The 21,371-nt window shown below is 43.1% G+C and overlaps 1 protein-coding gene across 2 annotated transcripts in view; it reads right to left on the bottom strand.

Moving 5' to 3' along the window:
* The window catches only part of ABTB2 (ankyrin repeat and BTB domain containing 2), a 158,653-nt gene that overhangs the window by 41,564 nt on the left and 95,718 nt on the right, over positions 1-21,371 (bottom strand). For both annotated transcript variants that reach the window (XM_065684525.1, XM_065684524.1), the window contains 2 exons: positions 9,682-9,828; positions 6,809-7,019 (listed from right to left, as the gene is read on the bottom strand). In XM_065684525.1, the coding sequence (XP_065540597.1) occupies positions 6,809-7,019; positions 9,682-9,828 (358 nt within the window). The remainder of the gene's footprint in view (positions 1-6,808; positions 7,020-9,681; positions 9,829-21,371) is intronic.

Genomic DNA, 21,371 nt, shown 5'->3' with positions numbered 1-21,371 from the left:
CTGATGTACCTGAAGACAGACTGCATTTTACAAAGTATGAAAGATAAAATAAGGTTGTAAGGCCACTGCTCTACTCAGTATGGTTTAAGCAAGAGTGTTTGAGTCTAAGGAGCACAATAGGCCAAAATGAAGACTTAATCACCAGTGAATCAGGAGGTGCTCAGACAGGATTTTGACACTGTATCAGGAACTATTAATTTAGCTCCATCTCTGTTTTCCAGGCTAGCCAGAGTAAGTTTGGATTATATGCCACAGGACATTAAACACCAAGCGTTCTAGCCAATGATGACTTAAATCAATACCTTAAATACTGGAAGAATATAGCATTGAGCAAACAGCACTAAAAAATGGCATGAAAGGGCTGCAGTCTTTTCTTCTGGCAGCATCGGATGCATTTTTTTGTCCTTTCCCAATAAGAGCAGGCACTGCTGGAAATCCTCCACAGAGAGAAAACCTAAGTAGACAGCTCAGCTCCTTCCTCCTCCTGCCCAGCTGTTGTGGCACAGGACAGTAGGCACTAGACCATTTCTCCTGCTTGACCCTACTCAAAAATAGAATCACAGCATGGTTTGGGTTGGAAGCGACCTTAAAGCTCATCCAGTTCCAACCCCTGCCACAGGCAGGGACACCTTTCACTAGAGCAGGTTGCTCCAAGCCCCTGTGTCCAACCTGGCCTTGAACACTGCCAGGGATGGGGCAGCCACAGCTTCTCTGGGCATCCTGTGCCAGCACCTCAGCACCCTCACAGGGAAGAACTTCTGCCTAATACCTAATTCTTCCTAATAACCTAAATCTACCCTCTTTCAGTTTTAAGCTATTCCCCCTTGTCTTATCACCACTTGCTCTTATAAGTTCCTCTTCATCTTTCTTGTAGTCCTCCTTTACATACTCTAAGGAAAAATATGTTTTGCAGGCTTATGCATGGGCCCTGGATCATGTGAGGTAACAGAAGTAATGGGAGGACTCCTGTTGGAAGTAGAAAACAATTTAGGTTGCTTTTGAACCTTGTAGATTAAAGCAGCCAACCAGCTGAAAGCAGGATGAGCAAGAGCATTTCTGAAGGATTTCATGTGACAAGAGAGAAACAGGGTGAGCTCAGGTTTGTTTAGAACCACATCACAAACCACACTCCTCTAGGGAAGCAGCAGATCTGGAGCCTTCTAGATGCCTGCACATGAAAAACGGAAGGAACTCTCTCTTTTCCCACGAGGTAGCCCCCTGCGTGATTGTAGTTGGCTTCTTACAGTGTCCACAGCTTTTCCAGCCGAAGAGCTGTGAATCTCCATTGAATTGGCAAGCTCCAAATTTTACTGTTGGCAGCTGACAAATCCTACATCAGCTCAGGAATTTCCCTGGTGTTTTACTGGATTTTCACTGGCAGAGTCAGATGGGTGCAGTCTGTGTGCTTCTGCTGATGTAAACTCTTTTATAGACTCACTGATGTTTGGAACGAAATAATGCCTCAGCAAAATCAGACAACATGTAAAACTTGGCACATGTGCAACACGGATAGCTCAAAAAGGTCTAGCATGGCCACATCCATGGGCACTGGTGGATAAGCCAAGAATTACTTTTAGAACATTCTACAGAACAACAGTATTAACAACAGGCAAACATGATGTATAACTGTTTAATAGGGTAACTGGAAGAGGAGGAAACTCAGCCTACCAAAGACACAATCATATACAGTGAAGCAGGATCCAACTTTTTGCCTGTTCTTAGGAATTAGATCATATTAACTTTCCTACAATAAATGCTGTATGCACGTGATAATCACAATGAGATAGGATGAGGGCAATCAAAGATGTCTATTCCTAGCTTTAAGGCTGCACCACTCTCCTGGCCAGGGTAGACTAGTCCACCCAGCTGTAAAATAAGACTGTAATACTGACCTCGATTTGTGCTGTACAGGGAGCAGACAAATACGCCCTGAGATAAGTATCACTGAGAGAGCATTCTTGCCTTGACACACCATTAAAAATAAGACAAAAGCTTTATATTCCACTTGGGAAAAAGTGAAGAAGGGAGAAAGAAACTTCATTTACCTTTGGATGGCCCTTCTCAAGTCACAGGATCCCAAACAATCCCAGCAAAAATGCTCTGCTGCTCTGGGACATGAGCTCACACTGCAGAATGCTCCCAAGCTCAGCCAGCCTGACATAAGCAGTGGGAAAGAGCCCAGAGCAGAAACAGAGCAAAGGGAGTGCCACATGTCTGCTCACTCTTCGTGGTCCAAACCCACACTGTCTGATCTCTGACACAATACAGACTATGATCTCCTAGAAACTCAAATATCTTATTGCCCAGAAGAGACACTTTTTTGCAGCAACAAAGGCAGATGTGCTCTGTGATGACATCAAAAGGCTCTGAGCCTTCAGACCCTCAGGTGTATCGTTACTGCAGAAGGCAGCTTGGTCTCACCTCAGGGTCTAATCCCTTTGCCAAGCTATTGCACAAGTGGCACTCTATTTGCAAAACACTTCCTCAGGTGGCCTATCTGACATCAAATAGCAGATGATTTATTGTCCATGCAGTAAATGAGGTCATTCTGAGGTTCCAAGTGGGTCATAGCTTGGTCATACAGCAAGCAGCTGCATTCACTGTGGAAATGCAAGTGTTTTTGCTTAAGATACCTGAGTGCTTTCTCTGTCATTCTGCCCCCCCTCCTCCTACTGCTTCAATGCCTGGAGGTAAGTATCAGAATCAGATATAACCAAGTCACAAACTTCGCAGAGCTTTGGTCTATTGGTATCCCACATCATTCACATGCAGGAGGCTAAAACAGAAAGCTCCTCTACCTGCCAAGTTCTAAAGACACAACTACATCCACCCCATTCCTGCAGGACTCCACAGTTCACCCACCACCTCAGTTCTCTAGTTGCCAAGGTGTTTAGCATGAAGAAGGCACATATCTTATATGAGTTTTAACTGGCTCTGTTCACTGCGGTGCCTTGCATACCTAACTGCAAGCATGTATGTTTTCATACCTTATAGACTGCTGTATAAAATGTTCAGATGCTCAGCCAGGTTTTGAAAAGCCCTTTATGGCATATGACACCCTCCAACAGGCTTCTTGAATTCTATGCTTGCCTTCATGTTGAAGTACAGTAAAGGCCTTCCAGACCCTACAGTGTTATGATTTTCATAGCACTCTTCAGTGTGACACGCAGAAAGCTCACAGACAACAGAAAGCTAGGCAAGATGGATTGTAGGTTGTCAGGTCTCTAAATGAACAGCTACAGCTCCTTCCACTGAATCAGTGTGGCCCACAGATCTTTCCAAGATCTGGTTTTACCAAGTCTGCAGCTCTCTCAGGCATTCCTCTCTTTGCTAAACTTCAGATTAGCATTCAGCACCAATAGATTTATATTGGAGCCCAGGAACTGAAGCACAAGCAAATGCAGAGCTGGTCAGGGTTACTGTACTTGTTTGTGACTGAGGGTTTTTTTTTCAGTAGAAAACAAACTGGGATTGCAGTGCACACAAGTATATTCCAGAAAGAGAGAGCACAAATACACAAAAGAGCAATGCAGAGTTTGCAGCTGATTTAGCACAACTCGGGAAAGAATAAAAGAACTGGGCTGCACAGCCTTGCCAAGTCACATTAGGTGAATCAGTGCCCTCATCTATCCTGCCACGAGTCTGGCATCTCACACGCAGCCTCAACCCTCTTCCCTCTTAAGCTAGGAAAGAGGAAACTATCTCTTGTACAAAGTGTTGCTAGGAGCATTTATCCCACTGGCTATGCTAAGTAACATGCACAGAGGTCAAAGCAGTAAGACACACACAAATACACTTTGGAGCAAATGAAATGCAGGGTTGAATGTTCATTTGTAGTATACTGGGCACTATTAATTTCATTTCCAAGTTTCACAATCTTTTCAAAGCCAATTGTTTAACCTGATAGACCTCAGGTTCTGTTTTTCCCCCCACCTATTGTCAGTTTTTGCTTTATTTTAATATATCCTCTTTAGTTTTCTTTTCAGCTAAGTACTGGTCAGAAAAAAAGGCAGAATTTTCCCTTACAACAGCTGTTATAGGATCTAATGTGGATTTTAAACCAGAATAGAGTTGCAGCCTGCATTCCAAAAGAAGTCTGGTGAGCCATGTGAAAAGCATTGTTTGGGAGCAATTGGGGAGATAACTGCACTCCTGATTTAACTCCTTTATTATCCTCAGTGTACAAAACAAGTTGCTGCAGTAACATCATGATACTGAGAGCACTGAAAAGAGCACAACACAAAATAGAAAGCTTAATCTACATTTCTGATAGAAGCTGTTTAGCAGCTTCAGCTATACAACTGTGGGAGCTGCTGGCACAACTTTGCTGAATCTGGCCTCCTAAAAACTCAGGTTTTGCACAGTGTGCAAACATGAAATGCAAAATAAACAACCTTGCACTTGGTAGGGCACGTGATTGAGATTAGTGACCCCCAAAACCAGAGCTACCAATGGGCTCTGAGTTGTGCAGCTTCTTCCTATCCCTATTTTACTCTATTTCACTTAATTCCTCTTAGTTCTTCATACATCAGTTCCCACTCTCTGCTGCTCGAGTTCTGCTCACAGATTGTTCTTTTTGAAAGGATTCTGGAGGAGGATCAAATGGAAAGACAATCTTTTTACTTTGTAAAACAGTTGAGCTCCCACCAGACAGAGATCTCAAAGAGCAGAAACTACATTACAGTACAGAAAGATGGCTCAGCAACTGTCGTGGTTTAAACCCAGCCACACAGCTCGTCCACTCACTCCCCCCCTTCTTGCCCTCCCCCTACACCCGGAGGGATGAAGAGGAGAATCGAAAAGAATGCAACTCCCACAGGTTGAGATAAGAACAGTTTTGTAACTAAGGTATAACACAAATCACTACTGTTACCACCAATAATAATAATGATAAGGCAAATAACAAGGGAAGAGAATACAACACCTCACCACCAGCTGACCCAAAACTCCCCCAACCCACCTGACCGAGCACCGACCGATACCTCATCCAACCCTGCAGTGTACTAGCCCTTCCAGGGTAACTCCCCATTACATCCTGGGCATGACATGCTGTGATATGGAATACCTCTTTGGCTAGGTTGGGTCAGGTGTCCTGTCTCTGCTTCCTCCTGGCCTCCCCTCCTCCCTGGCAGAGCATGAGGCTCACAAAGTCCTTGGTCAGACCAAATATTTGTGTTATCAGCTCTGTTCCCAGGCCAAAAGTCAAAACACAGCGCTGCACCAGCTACTAAGAAGGAGAAAAATGACTGCTACTGCTGAACCCAGGACAGCAACCAAGAGAATAAAACCAGGTGACCAGTGGAGGTAGCTACAAAGACCTTAAGGGTGATAACTTTATATTTTAATCCTTATTTGAAATTCCCCTTAACCTAAAGTAAGTTACCAAGACTGAAATTACAGAGGCTGCCTTCCACCCAGTATGTTTTTCTGCACCCTGACAATTCAGAGCCTTAAAAGGACACAACTCAACCTACTGTTATTCTCAAGGTCTTCTCTCTCCTGAGTAGCCAGGCTACTCAGATGGCCATGAAGCCATCAGCCACAGTTCCAGTGCTAGTGAACACAGCTGTAAGAAGCCTTCAGGGCTGCTGAAATCAGCTGGCAGGCTTGGTGCAAGACAGTGCAGGCTGAGAGCATCATTTAGATGTTACCATGATTTCTTATCAATTTTAGAAGCTGGGGCTGAGTAAAGCCCCAGGTAGGAAGAAGGAACCATCTTGCTTACAAAGCTGCAGAGATGTTCTCCTTTCCCTGCTCACCTTTCCAACAAGAAGGGAATGTGGCCTCTCCCTCCAGCTTCAACGCATCACTACACTGTGAAACTTCCCAACCACAGCCTGCTTTTGGGAAGGGCCAGGATAGAGCCTTGATATCCAGTAGGCTAAAAGGCATCCACAGAGTATGCTATCACAAATACTGGATAGAGTTAATCAGAAACCAGAATTTCCTATTTAAGGTAAGATTTCTGAAATCAATACAAAATTGGATATGCATTTCGAACTTTGGAAACCTAACAAGTGTGGAGAGGCCTGGGTCTCCCTGCAAAAACCAGCTATCAGTCTGTCTTTGAGTTGGGGAGCTGCCTGACCTGTCAAGGAACTCAACTTGTGGCTAGGGCTCCGAGGGCTCCTCAGCTCTCTGCTGCCACTAGCCTGTCAGGCAGACTGCCAAGGAGCTGGGCAGGAAGGAAACCAGGGAGGTTTCTAACAGAAAAAACATCCCTCTGGAAAATTTCTGACCACTCTAATAATGAGCCTATTTCAGAGTCAGTTATGGTGCTGGCAGAAGGCAGGGAGACCCACTGCATTTTCTGTTTAGTTACTGGCTTCCTATATGAATTTATTTCTATACCAGACACACAGCATCGACTGAAGGAATCCTTGAGAAGGATGTTCATAAATCCTTTCAAACTTCCCCAAAGTGAACAACATTGCTTTTCCTGAGAATGATGACAACTCTTAATTGGTGCTATTGAGAAGGTAACATTTTCTTTGGTAAGGTCTTTACTGCTTTAGGCAACCACATGTACTTTTGGCAGCATCTCTAGACAAGCCTTGTTGGCAGCATTTAGTATATGCCTCGCTCGGAAAGATTGCATGAAAAAACAGCTCATTTTCCAGTTCCAATTCCAAGGCTTCATAAACTTGGCAAGGCTGACAACATAATCTGGCCTGACTGCAGGAATAACTGATGCCTGATAGGTAGCATCCACAAAGCTGCCCAAGCTGCCCATGCACACAATAGCTACTCTACAAAAGGACATGTTCTTAGCCTAACTCCTTGACTACTAACACTTCAACCTACGTACCGTTCGTTGTTCAGGGTCATTCTTGGAGGGTCCAGGTTGGGGTTCTCCATGGATTCCATTTGAGGACAGCGTAGGAAGTAGTACAGGGTGTGGAGAGCATCAGGGGACCAGGAGATGGGTTGCTGCTGCCGGGTTTGTCGAATGGGGCTCATGCCTGGGCGGATGGTGTTCAAACACTGCATGTGGTGCATTGCTCGTGATACCAAATCACCTGCACAAAGAGAGAGAATGCAAAAGCACCTCTTTACTATTAATTCACGGTTCTCTTAAGTACACTTTTTGAACCAAATAAAGTCTCTCTCAGCTAAGAGAAATGGCTTTTGTGTGCATTTTCCTCCACCAAGGCATAAGCTGTCCTCAAGCTGCTACTCTGCAGGTTGTTGTACACAAAATTAAACTTTCTTTCAAATGACAAGTTATTAGTTACAAAACAGAATGAAACTTCTCTCAGTTACCATACATTCAGAACAACAGCTGCACTGTGGTTTTTCCATCCTGGTTTTCTCCTCTTTCCAACCACATATACCCAGTTTCTTGCCTGCCTGCTAAATTACTAATGTCTTTGCATAATGTCCACTGCCCAACCTGGAGTGTAGCTTGCCCAAGGCAAAGCTAGTAGCACCAGTACAAATAGTCTCGTTGCTGGTATTGCCATTTTATATTGTGAGATTGTTCCCATGTCTTCCAACTGGGTTATGATGTTCCACCCTTCTACCCATGAACAACTTGTGACAAGTTAACGATGTTATATTCAATATAGAAACCTCTTCTTTTAAGGGGTCTGCTTCTCTCACTCTCTCTCTAGCTGTGGGTTTCTCCAGAATAACAAGACCTGACTCTCTTCTTAAGAAGCCATTCTTCATCCTGATCACTGTCACAACCTGTGCCAGAAATCTACCCCTGAGCCCTGTAAAGAAGCTTGATCCAAGAGCTTTCTGGGCTGCTCAGTCCTCTTGGGTCTTTGAACTTTAGCCAGTGTGTCAGAGCACTGGTGGACCTGAGGAGGCCTGGAAGAAGGGGACCTGTATTACACAGTTTCTACTCAGAAAGGATTTTAAGACTGCAGATTGTTTAAAAGTTCACAGAGCAATGACCCCAAGACAGCAGCTATGCAGTCACATAAAACTGGTCTTTGTGCAAGAAGCTTGCCTTGGGCACACCCTGTTTACTCTCCTTTTATTGTGGTGCATTACAACCTCTCAGGAGCTTTGCAATAAAGGCTTCAGACATTAAATCTTTGAGTAGTGTGACTACCATACCAGTGAGCTGAATGATTCCTATGCATTACTATACATAGCCAGGATCTATTTTTGCCTTGGGAGAATCCTCTGTTGCTTTACATTTTACAGTCCCCTAAAACTCTCACAGGAAATGTTACTCTATTGTGTCCTACAGTTACAATACTGGGAAAGGATGGAACTGAAATAGTTGCCCCATCACAAAGGTGGTTCCTGCGAGAGCACCCTGAACGTAGCCACATATGAACTAGTCACACCTCCTTCAGAAATACTTAGGAGGCTATTATTTGTTCATTTATATCTAACAGCAAGACACTGAATTTACCAACCAACCTCTGGCTGAACCCATGGGGTTCTAGTGTTACACCAGTTAGGGAGAGTCCCCCCCAAAAACTAACGCACATCTAAACATGATAATGCTATTGGTGGTTCGGATCAAGGGAGCATTAAAAAGCTCAGTTTGCGGTGTAAAGCTGTGCCACTCATTTGTGTGTAATATATTCTGTTTAAGAACCCACTTCAAAATGGAAAAGCCTCCTAACATCTCTGCCTTTCCACTTCAGTAGCTCCCGATTCTCCAGGATCTAAATGTTTTACAGGGATAGCGTTGGTACTAACACAGGGTCTGCGCAGTTATAGCCAAAACGCATCTGGAATTCAAATCTTCAGCACAGAAAAATGTTCCTTCGCCTTTGCACACTCACTCTCTTGATTTTTCTGGCAATGTGCAGCAATGTTTAAGGAAAAAAAAAAAAGAAAAAGTAGGCAACTGTGTCAGGAGATCTATTCACTAGATGTAATGACCAAGTTGGCCAAAGCAGGGATAGGGGAAGAGAGAGAGGAAGCTGTATTCAATCTTAGGCCCATGCTACAAATGTTCTCTTGTGTTCCAGGATAAATAGAGGTGTGTTAAAGGAATTTGAAAACCTCAAATTAAGGCAGGTTGCAAAATAAATGGTGAAACCCACAAACTGGCCCTGACATTCATTAGCATTCAGATGGTGGAGACTAAGAAAGTGATGCCAGCAAAAATGTTGCAAGGGAAAAGTAGAGCGGGAAAACACAAATCATTTTTGTTTACTTTAAAGGGGCTTTGTGAGTAGTCTAGGAATGGAACATTTCATTTGGTTAGCATTAAAAAAGAAAGTTTTGAACAAGTTTTTGTTACCAAAGTGCTCTCAGATTTTTTTTCTTCTTTTTTTTTTTTATCTTTTAAGTAACCCAAAAGCTTTTTCCTTGAATATCCTGCACCCTTGACATCTCCACTGCACAAATGCCAACAAAGAGAAGCCTCTTCACCAGCTGAGGGAGGTGCCACTGCTCTGTGCCTCAAATGTACAAGAAAGCCTCCAGACGCATCTAGGCAAAAGCATCCATCTTCTGTTGGCACTAACTACCAAAAGGCTAGAGAAGCCACATCTCATATATCTCCAAGGTGATTAAATATGAAGCAGTCTAATGAAACAACCTGATTTTCATAAACAGCACCACAAGGCAATTAAATCTTACACAATGTTAGCCAAGTACTGCTCACACTGTCAACAATGGCAACACTCCCACTGACCTCAACAGTGGAGGGACTGGCTCTCCTGCTTCACAGAAAGCAAGTCAGGTTTGATTACAGCCCAAACTTACTCAGTTCAGAGATGCTTCCAACACAAGTTGCCAACAGAGACTGCTCTAAAGTTCGGAGTTCCAGCTGGGCATAAGCATCAGCCCTTCCATCGTTGCACACAGAGCCATCGTTGTATGGGCTGAAGTAGGCAGGTAGAGACAGCACACCTGGGGATGAGAGCAAACACAGTGCCATTACAAGTGAAGTTCCAGGAAAGGAAAAACAACTCTCTCTAGCAATAGGTAACTTGGATATGTTTTGCACCTTTCCGGGGAGACTCAAGGCCTTTTGAAAAGTTCAAATAAAATAAAACAGTGCTGTAAATACCATTGGAATGGTTGAAGCAGCGAAACCAGGTTCTAGGGAGTAAGGCTAGGTGTTTCTACAGCCTTTAAAAACTAGAAACAAATTGCAGTTGAGATAAAACTACATGAAAAGCTTTAGTGAAGTCTCTCCTACTGTTTACACAACAACTCAGCTGTGCACACACAGCTTGCTTTGGAGCAGCTATATGCTGATTGTTAGATAGAAGGGCCTGATTTTTCAAGGTGTGGAAGATCACCTGGAGCCCACTGAAGTAAATTGTAACTGCAATCTTTGCAACTCTGCAAACAAACCCACGGGCTATGCCAGCTCTTTTAATCTCTGTGCAGTTTCAAATGTGCAGACTGTGGTTTCTATATGGGGGAACCTTTGGATATGCCAAACTACACCCACGAGTTTTGAGGTTGCCTGCATTTTCATTGCTATAAATGACCCCTCAATATGAGAGAGAGATTAGAAAGATAATTAGATCGCACACACGCATTTACCACACACACACACTCCTCCTATTTTATCTTCTTAGCGTAACCAGCAGGTTGAAGGAGGTGATTCTCCCCCTCTACTCTGCTCTCACAAGACCCCACTTGAAGTACTGCATACAGTTCTGGGGTCCCCCCAAAACAAGAAGGACATGGAGCTGTTGGAGCAAATCCAGAGGAGGCCATGAGGATGATCAGGGGCTGGAGCACCTCCTGTATGAAGACAGGCTGAGAAGTTGGGGCTGTTCAGCCTGGAGAAGAGAAGGCTGCATGGAGACCTCATAGCAGCCTTCCAGTATCTGAAGGGGACCTGCAAGGACGCAGGACTGTAGGGAAAGGACAAGAGGCGATGGGTTTAAACTGAAACAGGGGAGATTTAGATTAGATATAAAGAAGGAATTCTTCACTGTGAAAGTGGTGAAACACTGGAACAGGTTGCCAAAAGAAATGGTAAATGCTCCATCCCTAGCAGTGTTCAAGGCCAGGTTGGATGGGGCTTGGAACAACCTGGTCTAGTGGAAGGTGTCCCTGCCCGTGGCAGGAGGTTGGAACTGAATGAGCTTTAAATTCCCTTCCAACCCAAAACATTCTATGATTCCGTGATCCTTGCACACATGAGCATTAATGCACAGTAACTGAACAGAATGACGGATTACCAGTTTTGTGTAGTTGTTATTGGGACCTCATCTTACTCTGTGCGTATCCCTACAATTCATTTGCATTGTTGGCAAATTAGAGATTGCTCTGTGTGGCATAGAGGGAAGGCTGGGAATGTGACCTTTAGAGCTGACATGAGGTGAGGAGCATGGATATGTGACTGAGACTGGGGTGTGAGAGTGGACCTGAGTCCTCTAGTGGTACCCTGGGGTGGATCTGATGAACCACAGCATGACACTGCATCTACAGGTCAGGCGGACTCCAGAAAGCTGCCTGCAGCCCCCTGAGCCAGTGTTCTGTACCCTTGTTGCTACCAGATTTGCAGTTGTGTTCAGTTTCTACCATGTTTTTAATTATGGGATCTATCTTGCAATTCCAGTAGCACATCCTGGCCCAAATTTTATATGATTTCAGACAAAGACACAGCCACAACTCCCTGCGCTCTTCCCCTGCTGCATCCTGTAGGTTTGATTTATCCATGAGCAGCCATACCAATATACTTCAGCTTAGACCCACATTTCCTTCCCACCCTCACCTTCTGACCCCGTCAGTCTCAGATGTGGACATACTTCACTCCTACAGCAGTGACCTCCTGTCACATAGGTGCTGTGTATTCTTGTCAAACAAACCCCTGCCAGATGAATGGCAGCGCATTGTACAAGACCTTTGTTTCTTTGTCTTGGGGTCTGCTTTTGATATTTTATGCTGAATTGATCTCTCCTACCCTTTTCACATCCTCCTTGCATCCTGTTTGGTAGTAAAGCTGCATCAAAAACTTCCTGGATATTTTGAGAAGGGAATCATTTATCCTGTTGTGCTTCTTCACTGTACATCACTGTTCATGGAGAAACCCTGCCAATGCCCCCTGTAACCTGAATAATGAGGAAGTGAAGAATTTAAGAGCTAACAGAAGTGATGCATGCAAACGAGAAGAGCTCACTTTAAATACACTGTAGCCTATACAGAGGCTAAGCCACTTCCTTTTCCATGTTACAGCTATGAAAGGATGTTTTAAAGACATATGGATTGAATTTATGGCAGAGGGAGAATGAAAATAAACCGATTTGTCAAAAGGTTCAAATAGAGGCATATAATTCTACAGAGGCGAAAACAGAAACTGGCAGTTACATTACTAAGACAGGCAGAGGGGAAAAAAAAGGGGGCACATTTTCTGTGCCAGCCAGTTGCAGTTGGTTCTGTTTTCTAACAAGGAATTAAAGATTTATGGAATGATTTCAGTCGGCTCACAAATGAAACAGCATTTTCTCAGTTTTGTAGTTAACAGTTTGCCAGGGTAAGAGGAAAGAGGGATGATTTATTTACTTTGGGAAAAATTACTCATATAAGATAGTCATGGGCAAGATTTATGTTCTCGTGTGCCATAGTAGGGCTTAGGAATATCCTCTATGTACGAGAGAGAAATAAGGAAATTACTGAGACTCTGGCCACGTGCCAAAGCCCTATGATTCCACTGGGGAATTTCCCTGGGATCAGAGCAGGGTATGAATCAGGGCCTCATTACACTACATTTCACAGAGGCTCCCCATGTCTGGCAGGTCCCGATAGGTATGAGCAGGCCTGGGAATGAGAAAACACACCTCTCGACACTGCTTTGGAGAAAGACAGAGAGCAGTGACTGAATGGGCAGCAAAGAAGAAGCGTATCCTGCATTAATGAGGATTTCCTCTCTGAAATGTTTCCATTAAGTGTACAGAGTTGGAAAAGTATCCATAGAATAACAGAAGCATGGAATGGTTTGGGGTAGAAGGGACCGTAATGCTCATCCAGTTCCAACCCCCTGCCACGGGCAGGGACACCTTCCACTAGAGCAGCTTGCTCCAAGCCCCTGCGTCCAACCTGGCCCCTTGAACACTGCCAGGGATGGGGCAGCCACAGCTTTTCTGGGCACCCTGTGCCAGTGCCTCAGCACCCTCACAGGGAAGAGCTTCTTCCTTAGATCCAGTCTAAATCTCCCGTGTTCGAGTTTGAGTCCCCCTTGTTTAAGTCAATGGTATAAACCATACGGGCACAATTTCCATTCCTCTCTGGCATTCACATTTCTGTACAACACTGGTTTTAACCACAGGGGGCTAAATAAGCAACACTGTAACCAAAATAAATCAGTTCATATCAAAACACTCTCTGTTTGAAATCACATTAAAACTGACCCTTTTTTTTCTGATGTCCAAGAATGCATTTTCCCCACAAAACAACAATGTGAACCCAGCACATAATTACCATGCAGGAACAAAGCACTCAGGCATACACCGCACTGTTCCTACAGTATTTTCTCTGATGTGGGCTATGTTGGGTTTCCTACACATCCCTGGATGTATCCTGGCATTCTGGTGATGATTTCTGTTTTAATTAACCAAGATTTTAAGTATGGGATCCAAGCCTAAGTTAGTGAGAGTCTATTCATTTGAGTATGATTTCGATCAAACCTCAAGAGCACCAAGAGCTAAGAAGTCACCTTTTTAGAATGGCATGAGGCAACACCTTGTAGCAGTCCACTTGAAAGCACATTTGTAGCTCTGTGATTGAGGAATGGCTGGCTAGCACTGTGCTTCTAATATTTCCACAGCCTTTGAAATAGCAGCTGGAAATAGAGGCATATTTATTCTACTTCAAGTTAAATACAAAACCTGTTCATGGGCATTTGCTGCCAAGGATTTAAAAGGCAGTCACGACTGGGTGAAATTCCAGTTAAGCAGTTCCTTAAACTCAAATTATTCTGATTTTGAAATTGTTGTCTGTAACCTGATGCTTTTTAACAGCAACTGAAAGTGTTTTCACAGTCTGAAGCAGGTCCAGGGAGAAGTCTGTTCACACTCTTGGACATCTTTCTGCTTTAAGAGGTGCAGTGGTTGTGCGGAGAGCTTTGGCTGCAACATGTTTGCTCCCATGAGCAGGGCTGTGCAGAACTCTTGGGTGGTGTCCCTGAGCTGGGCAATCCTTAAGCAAGGCAACTTCTGTAAGGAATCCTGGGTCCATCTCTGAAAGTCCCTTGATAATACAGAGGCTGGAATCAAGTTCTGCTCTTTTGATGTCCAGATACAAGACAATGCTGACTTTTCCCTGAAGTTAATTTTAAGATATGAATGTTTAAAACCCTATTTCAAATGATTTTTAAAGTACATATTATCTTCACGCTTCATGCTGGTTGCATGTTACATTCATGAAAAAGGACTGGTCTTCATTTGCACCTTGCTATAATGATTTTCTCTGTGCTTTCTGTACTTTAATCTAAATCCTTGATGTTAGGAGACAACTTCCTAGTGATTAACTCATCAGTCATTTGATGACTTTTAAACACTTACACGATGTCTGGAGGTTAAGATGAGGCCATTCACACATGGCAAAGGGCCAAGGAGACTTGTCTGGAAAGCACTTGAATTCTGCTGTCTGGGATTCCTCATGGAAATCGCCCAGGGTGCTAATTCCCCCATTTCAGAAAGGCACTGGCTGGACTCGTAACAGGTTAGGCAAAGAATCAGGAATATAATTAGGACAGGGGTATACACTGTAAATTACTAACACAGAAAAAGTGCCTTATTTGTTTATTCCTTTAAATGAACCAAGTAAAGTCTATGAGACAATACAGTTTATATTGATTTATCCCTTTGGCCAGAATAAACACACGCTCTCAGGGCAAGGATTCTCTATGTATTGTGTATGTATCACACCTAAACAGCAGCAATCGATACTGAACACTCCCATAATACAACTTCGAATAACAGGAAACAAGTGTCTGGCAAAACCAAGCAGAAACAAAAGCCCTCAGAAAATTCAGGATTGTATTTATACCTTAGAAATGGTTTCTAAAAGCTCCTAACACTGCAAAAAGGCATTTAGGTGAAATCAGAACCGTTGTGAATATGCTAGAAAAATGGATTAGGAAACCAAGTAAGAAAAAATGGTCTCCAGCATGAGTGTACTTTTGCACTGTTTGGCTTCTGATAAATTCCATGAGAAACATTCTGCTAGGTGAGAATGACAGCTGATCCCAGTAAGCTAAGCTGTGATTTGGAAAGCCAGAAATTGGAAGGCGAAAGGTGATGACCTGACTGTAATGAAGCAAACAGCCAAATCCCACCCCTTTCATTGGACCTGCTTAAAAACCTCATCCAATTGCAATTGCAGTTCCCACATTGGAATTTGGCCGTGCCATCAGGATGGCTGTCACCTTGCACAAAGTCCTGTAATTCTTCATGGCAAGGAGCATTCAAGGCTCTCCTTGTTCTTTGTTTCCCATTCTACCAAGCAACACAATGCCACGCAGTTCCCTCTTGCCAATCAATTCAGAGGACCTAGAATTAATGCCAGTTCCTGGATTGCTGTTTTCTTCTTGCTGACCTACCACTGCTTGGAAAGCTCAACTCTCCTTTACTTTATGAAATGAGAAGGGATAGTTCTGACAGAATATAAACAAACCCTCCCACCTCTCTCAAAATCAGGCAACCAAAGTGTTCCTGATAGGACTCACGCAAATCTAAACACATCAGGCTCTATAATCAACTGCAGCCATGCTATAGATTGTGAGAAAGACTTCGGATCAGGAAACAATGCATGTAATTGCTAACATATAGGAAAATAATGTGGCTTCTGCTATAAAGCAGGCAGGCATCCCTGTCAGTTTGTCTCTGTCAGCAGTAAGAAAAATCAAACACAGTTGCTTGTATCTGCATCCACATTAAACAGTAATTCTGTAATTGAAAACAGGAGGGGAAGCAGAAGCAGGAGGACCTTCAAGCAGAGAGAGATTATCTTTAAATCTTCTGCAAGTGCTCAGCTGGATCTCTCCACTAGTAAGTGTTGTAATCGGACATTTCTGGACAGATCTGATTCACACAGCCCTCACATGGGCCTCTGTCTTGGTGTAATTACTTATAGAGACAATGTCACCTTCAAATTAACAACATGCAGCTTGCATGGACTGCAGGAATGTTATCAGAGATGTGTTGGCTGAAAGCATGCAGTCAGGTCCTTCCTGTAGCTCAGCATCAACAGGCATTGCTTCACTGAAGTATCAAAATACCTCAAAATAGAGATTGAAGCACTCTTAAAATCTACTACCCTTTTTCTGGGGTGCAGGTCACTGCAGCTCCTTGGGGTCCAGAAGCAGTCTAAGCAGTGGAGCTCATTGCTTCTACAGCATGACACAAGGTGGAACACTGCCCTTCCATGAGCACTGCCACAGGAAGAGCAAAAGCCTACTGACAAGTCACTAGAAATACTTAAATGCTTCCTTACTTGTAGGTAACTAACTGTGCCCTATCTTCATCCCACACTTGGAGATGTTTAATACACTTTGCCTCACTTCTGCTATGAAAATGGAGAAATTGTGCTGGAAGTTGAAGGGGAGGAGTTAGGAAGTATCTCTAAAAACTATGACACTTCAATCCAGCAGTGATATACAGGATCGCAAACGACTATAAATGTAGGAGAAAGGCCTTGGTTTAGTACCGAGTCAGTATTTACTGAGTCATTAATCCCACTTCCATATCCCTGTGGTCTTCTGGACAACCACTAACCTGGCTTGGCCCCAAGTGCTTAATTGAACATAAGCACAAGGGAACATATCCTTGGCTTATATTTTAATGACTGCCAAAAAACACAGCAAACTTTATCTTTAGCAGCAGCAGCAGCAGCGTACTTTGCAAGATAAGTTATCACTGCTTTTATGAGATGGGGATTGTCCACATTTCCATTCCCTAGGTGGAGAAACAGAGACGGAAGGAGAAGGAACTACTAAGCTCATGCATCAGAACCAGCTCTTTACAAAGTCCATATCTTACTTTCAGGATCCAGTAAGGCACATTAAAGAGAAAATCCCATAGTGGGCTATAAATATCAATGAAAAAACAGTTTTATGAGGCATGGTATAAATAGATGATGAACACTGTCAAAGAAATACAAACCCAAAGTCCCGTGCCAAAAATGACTGTGGTCCAACAGGCAGAAGACTGAACATTAACCAGTTTACTCAATCTCAGTGTCCCAGTTCACTTATCTGGAAAATGGGGATCTTTCTTAATTCCTGCTAAAGGTAGGATGACAGAAGCAGCATTCTTGCTTCATCTCTCATTCTCGTCATACTCTTTCATGCTACTCTGCATTTCAGCAGTGTCCCCATTTCCCGTATGTGCCAACAGAACATTTTTTGTCCTTTAGTAACAGTCCATCTTTCATCTGCACAGCCCTTTTTATCTCCAACAATCCCAAAGCTCTCTGAGACAAAGCTACTTCTGAGATGAAAGGACACGAGACTGTGACAATATATAATTCCACCTCCATGGAGCTTATGATATGAGAAGCTTTACCCAAATGAGAGGGTTAAGAGAAGCAAAATGGATTTTAACCTAGTAGAGTGTCATGGTTTGAACATTAGGAGATTTATTCTGACAAACATAGCAAAAATACCATAAGAAATTATAAAGAAGAAACAATATATACATACACGCACACACGCAAGAAACAGCATATGAAAGCTAAACCCCAAACTTTTTTCTTAGAAAGAGATACAACAGGCAAACTATTCCAACTCCAGAAACACCAAGTCTTTAGTGACATTACTGTGGGGATTAGAAATTTAAGGGAGGTTTATATCTCTTTCTCCATTCCCTTGGAATTCTTTAGAAGTCTCCAATTTAGGTGCTTTTACAGTAAAACCAGCTTCATTTGGAGTAACCAGTGGCACTGCAGCAACTGCAGGCACCAGCTAGAGCCCTCATATCCCCTACAATACCCTCTTCTAATCCTTTCCTTATTGTTCACTGTCCTTCCTGAAATATGGTCTTTGAATCATGCCCAGTTCTCCAGATGTGGTCTGACTAAGCTCTTTGTACATGCCATAATGACCTCTCTTTACTTGCGTTCAATTCTGCTATTTATACATCCCATGATCTGTACGCTTGCCAAACACAGAGAGGATAGTAAATTTATATCCTGTGTCACTCCCAGTTCCTTTTCTTAGGGAATGTCAAGATGGAGAATCTGACCAGGGTGCTACTCCAGAGTAATCCCAGGCAATCCCTTCTCAGCTCTTCCAGACTAATCTTTTGAAAAAGCTTATTCTACATGACCCCTGCCCATCAACTTCTCTATAGAGGTGAGTCCTTGGCCTGATAAAATCTACCCTCCTTAGACTCTCCTTGCTGTAGTAAACATGCCACTAAAATACAACTTTAGAACTTGTGGTTGCTTAATAATAAACATCAAGACTGGAATGACATCATTTAATAACTTAAAATATCAGAGCAGCACAAGAGCTGTTTATCCTATGCTTATTTGAAAAATGCCATGATGAAATGCCCGGAGAAGCTGTGGCTACCCCATCCCTGGCAGTGTTCAAGGCCAGGTTGGACACAGGGGCTTGGAGCAACCTGCTCTAGTGGAAGGTGTCCCTGTCCATGGCAGGGGGTTGGAAGTGGATGAGCTGTAAGGTCCCTTCCAACACAAATCAGTCTGGGATTCTACAGAAATAGGAACTCAACAGTAACCAAACTACTTCTCCTAAAGGACTGCTCCTTTTTAGACGACTCCAGGATTGTCTCCATTAGCTGCCAGCAAACTTCTGCTGCACAGCTACCCAGTTTGGATTTTCTCAGGGTGAAATGTGCATCTGTCGCTCAACATAAAATTGAAATTTTACCTAAGTGAACCACAGCACAGCCCTAAGACCATAAAGCCTGACCTCAGGAGGGCACGGTTTGGAGTCTTGCTCGGATGATCACATGCATACCGTGCCTGCAGATGAAAATGAGTCAGGTTTTGAGTCACTGGCCAGACAACACAAAACTGGGCGGGTGTATCCTGGGTACTTCACAAGAAAGAAGAACATATATTGTAGATTTGATAGCTAGACTTTAATCTCCAATATTGTTGTCAGCACAGCTACAGTAAATTGCTCACACCACCATTTACGTGCATGAGTAGTTCACCCACCACAAGGCTTTGTCGTTTGTACCCCAAAACTGCCTGGAGCCCAATATTAGCTTTGGTGAACAAGTTTTTGGGGCAAGAATAAACACAAACTTCCACCATAAAGATAACACTGTTAGTATTTGACATGCACCATTACACAGGGTTTACTATCTAGGAGTATTTTGATAGCACTAAAGCCCAGCAACAATTCTATCTCAGAACAGAAGCCATTCCCTTTATTCCCTCAAACACTTCGAAGTATATGGGAGGGTTTTTTCCCCACAATACAGCAAATTAGCCTCTTACTAATAATAGTATTTTGTAACTTTCTGCTTCCTCACATGAAAGCATCCTGGAGATCTTGTCAACAATGACCAATTGTTCAGCAACTTAGAAGTGGGGTTGAGGAATTCCACTTACTCACCAACTGCTGAATATTACCCTCTGCCTTTGCAACTGTTGTGGTTTAAGCAACACCTTAGCCTATTTCTCACATCATGTGGGGTAACTAAAGGACCATCTCATACCACCTACATTCATGCTTGGCTTGCCTCCATGATGTATCCCACTTGCTCTGGCTTCTAGCACCTATTTTACTCCTTACTTCTTCATCTGCATTCTTCTTTCTTGTTGTTTCCGCCCCCCCCCCCCCCCCCCTTACTCATCATCGTCATGCCTGGACTCTTCCCAGGATTCAGCCTTTCAAGGCATAACACCAATTCCAAGCAGGAGTAGATTCAATATCTATTTCTGAATGTACCCTTTAGGGGTAGCAACACTGTAAGAATTTAGCACTCTTTGTAAAGCTAGCAGAAAGAGCCCTCCAACAACTCCACTACAAGCCTCTGGCCTGTCTCTCCGATTGCATAAGTGCCAAATGCATTTCAAAGTCCAAGTCTCTTGGTTGTAGCCATTTATAGTTGGTATAAAAAGCATAACTTGTACACTTCCATTAGAGCCCTAAATATAACTGCCCTAAGCAAGCATTCACTTTTCAAACAGTACTTCTTTGAATTTTGCTTTCAAAAGAATGCTGTTGCCACTATGTTATTTATAGACATTTACATTAAGATCTAAATACTTGGTCAGGAAACCACTCAGATTAATGGATCCCCAGCATTGTTTTCTGACTCTAAACAGCTCAGAAGTAAACCAGGTTGCCTGTATTTTTACTCTGGACCAGCATCTTTTTTGCATAAGCATAAAAAGCAGCAACATTTATTGTGCTCAGGCTGAATGGGCATGGTTCTGTGAGGAATCTGGAACCACTACCACATGTTTCAGGTTTTTACCATCTTTCAGAATCTCAATCTCTTTCTTGTTTGTTTGTTAAAAGGGAAAATAGATTTCAATACATTTATTACACCACACACACCATATCCATAATGGACTGATTTTGTGTTGTCTTGCACATGACTTTCCAATTACACCATTTCATAGAATCATAGAATGAGTTGGGTTGGAAGGGACCTTAAAGACCATCTCAATACAACCCCTTGCCACGACCATTTCATAGCATACTATTATTCTCTTGAGCCTTGGAACATCATTTTGCAGAGGTGACCTCCTTCTGTTGCTGTGGTTGACTGTGTTGCTTGTTCTTTAAACATCATGCAGTCAGTTATCTTTCAAGTCATCTTGAACTACACCATGCTAATACAACTTGCCTACAGTCATAGGCAGAGGCTACTTAAGCAGCAGGACCACAGCAACCCACTCACTGAGGACATAAGGAAGGCCATAAGCCAGCTGCAAACAGAAAAGCAGGCAGCTATTAGCACGTTTCTGCATTCCTCTCCCCCTTCTCAGCTAGCACCCACTTTCAACGAAGAACCACACTGCTCCCAAATGTGAAGCTATTCTATGGCAGCATCTCACTCGCACAAGAAGATTAAGATTACAGAGAGCCTTCCTGAATGAAGGATCTTGGAGGAAGCTCCTTTCATTGACAAAAGCTAACATAGCTGGAAACCCTTTTCTTTTTTCTTTTCAAGAAATTATCCTAGCACTGCCTCTGTTTAAAACTTCTGTAGTCATTAGGCTACAATATAAATTCACATTTTTTATGGTGTTTCCCTGCTTAATCCAGACTGCGTCGCTCTACATAGTCATCTCTCTGATGGCAACACGCAGCATCTCTACTGCTGTGAAGCAGAGATGCACAGCATGGAAGTACTTGAACGGGAAAGGTCCATGACACATAAATAATCCATACCACATATGTAATCACTTTTTTTTTGGATCCAGCTGTTTGTATGCAACTACTATATCCTAGGAACATCAACACCTTTGACTATTGCCAAGACAAAAATGTCTTGGAAGCC

The sequence above is a fragment of the Lathamus discolor genome, chromosome 6 (genome assembly GCF_037157495.1).
Source record: "Lathamus discolor isolate bLatDis1 chromosome 6, bLatDis1.hap1, whole genome shotgun sequence".
Classification (NCBI taxonomy): domain Eukaryota; kingdom Metazoa; phylum Chordata; class Aves; order Psittaciformes; family Psittacidae; genus Lathamus; species Lathamus discolor.
Note: the sequence above shows the minus strand (reverse complement) of the source record. Positions and strands in the feature narration are given on the sequence as shown.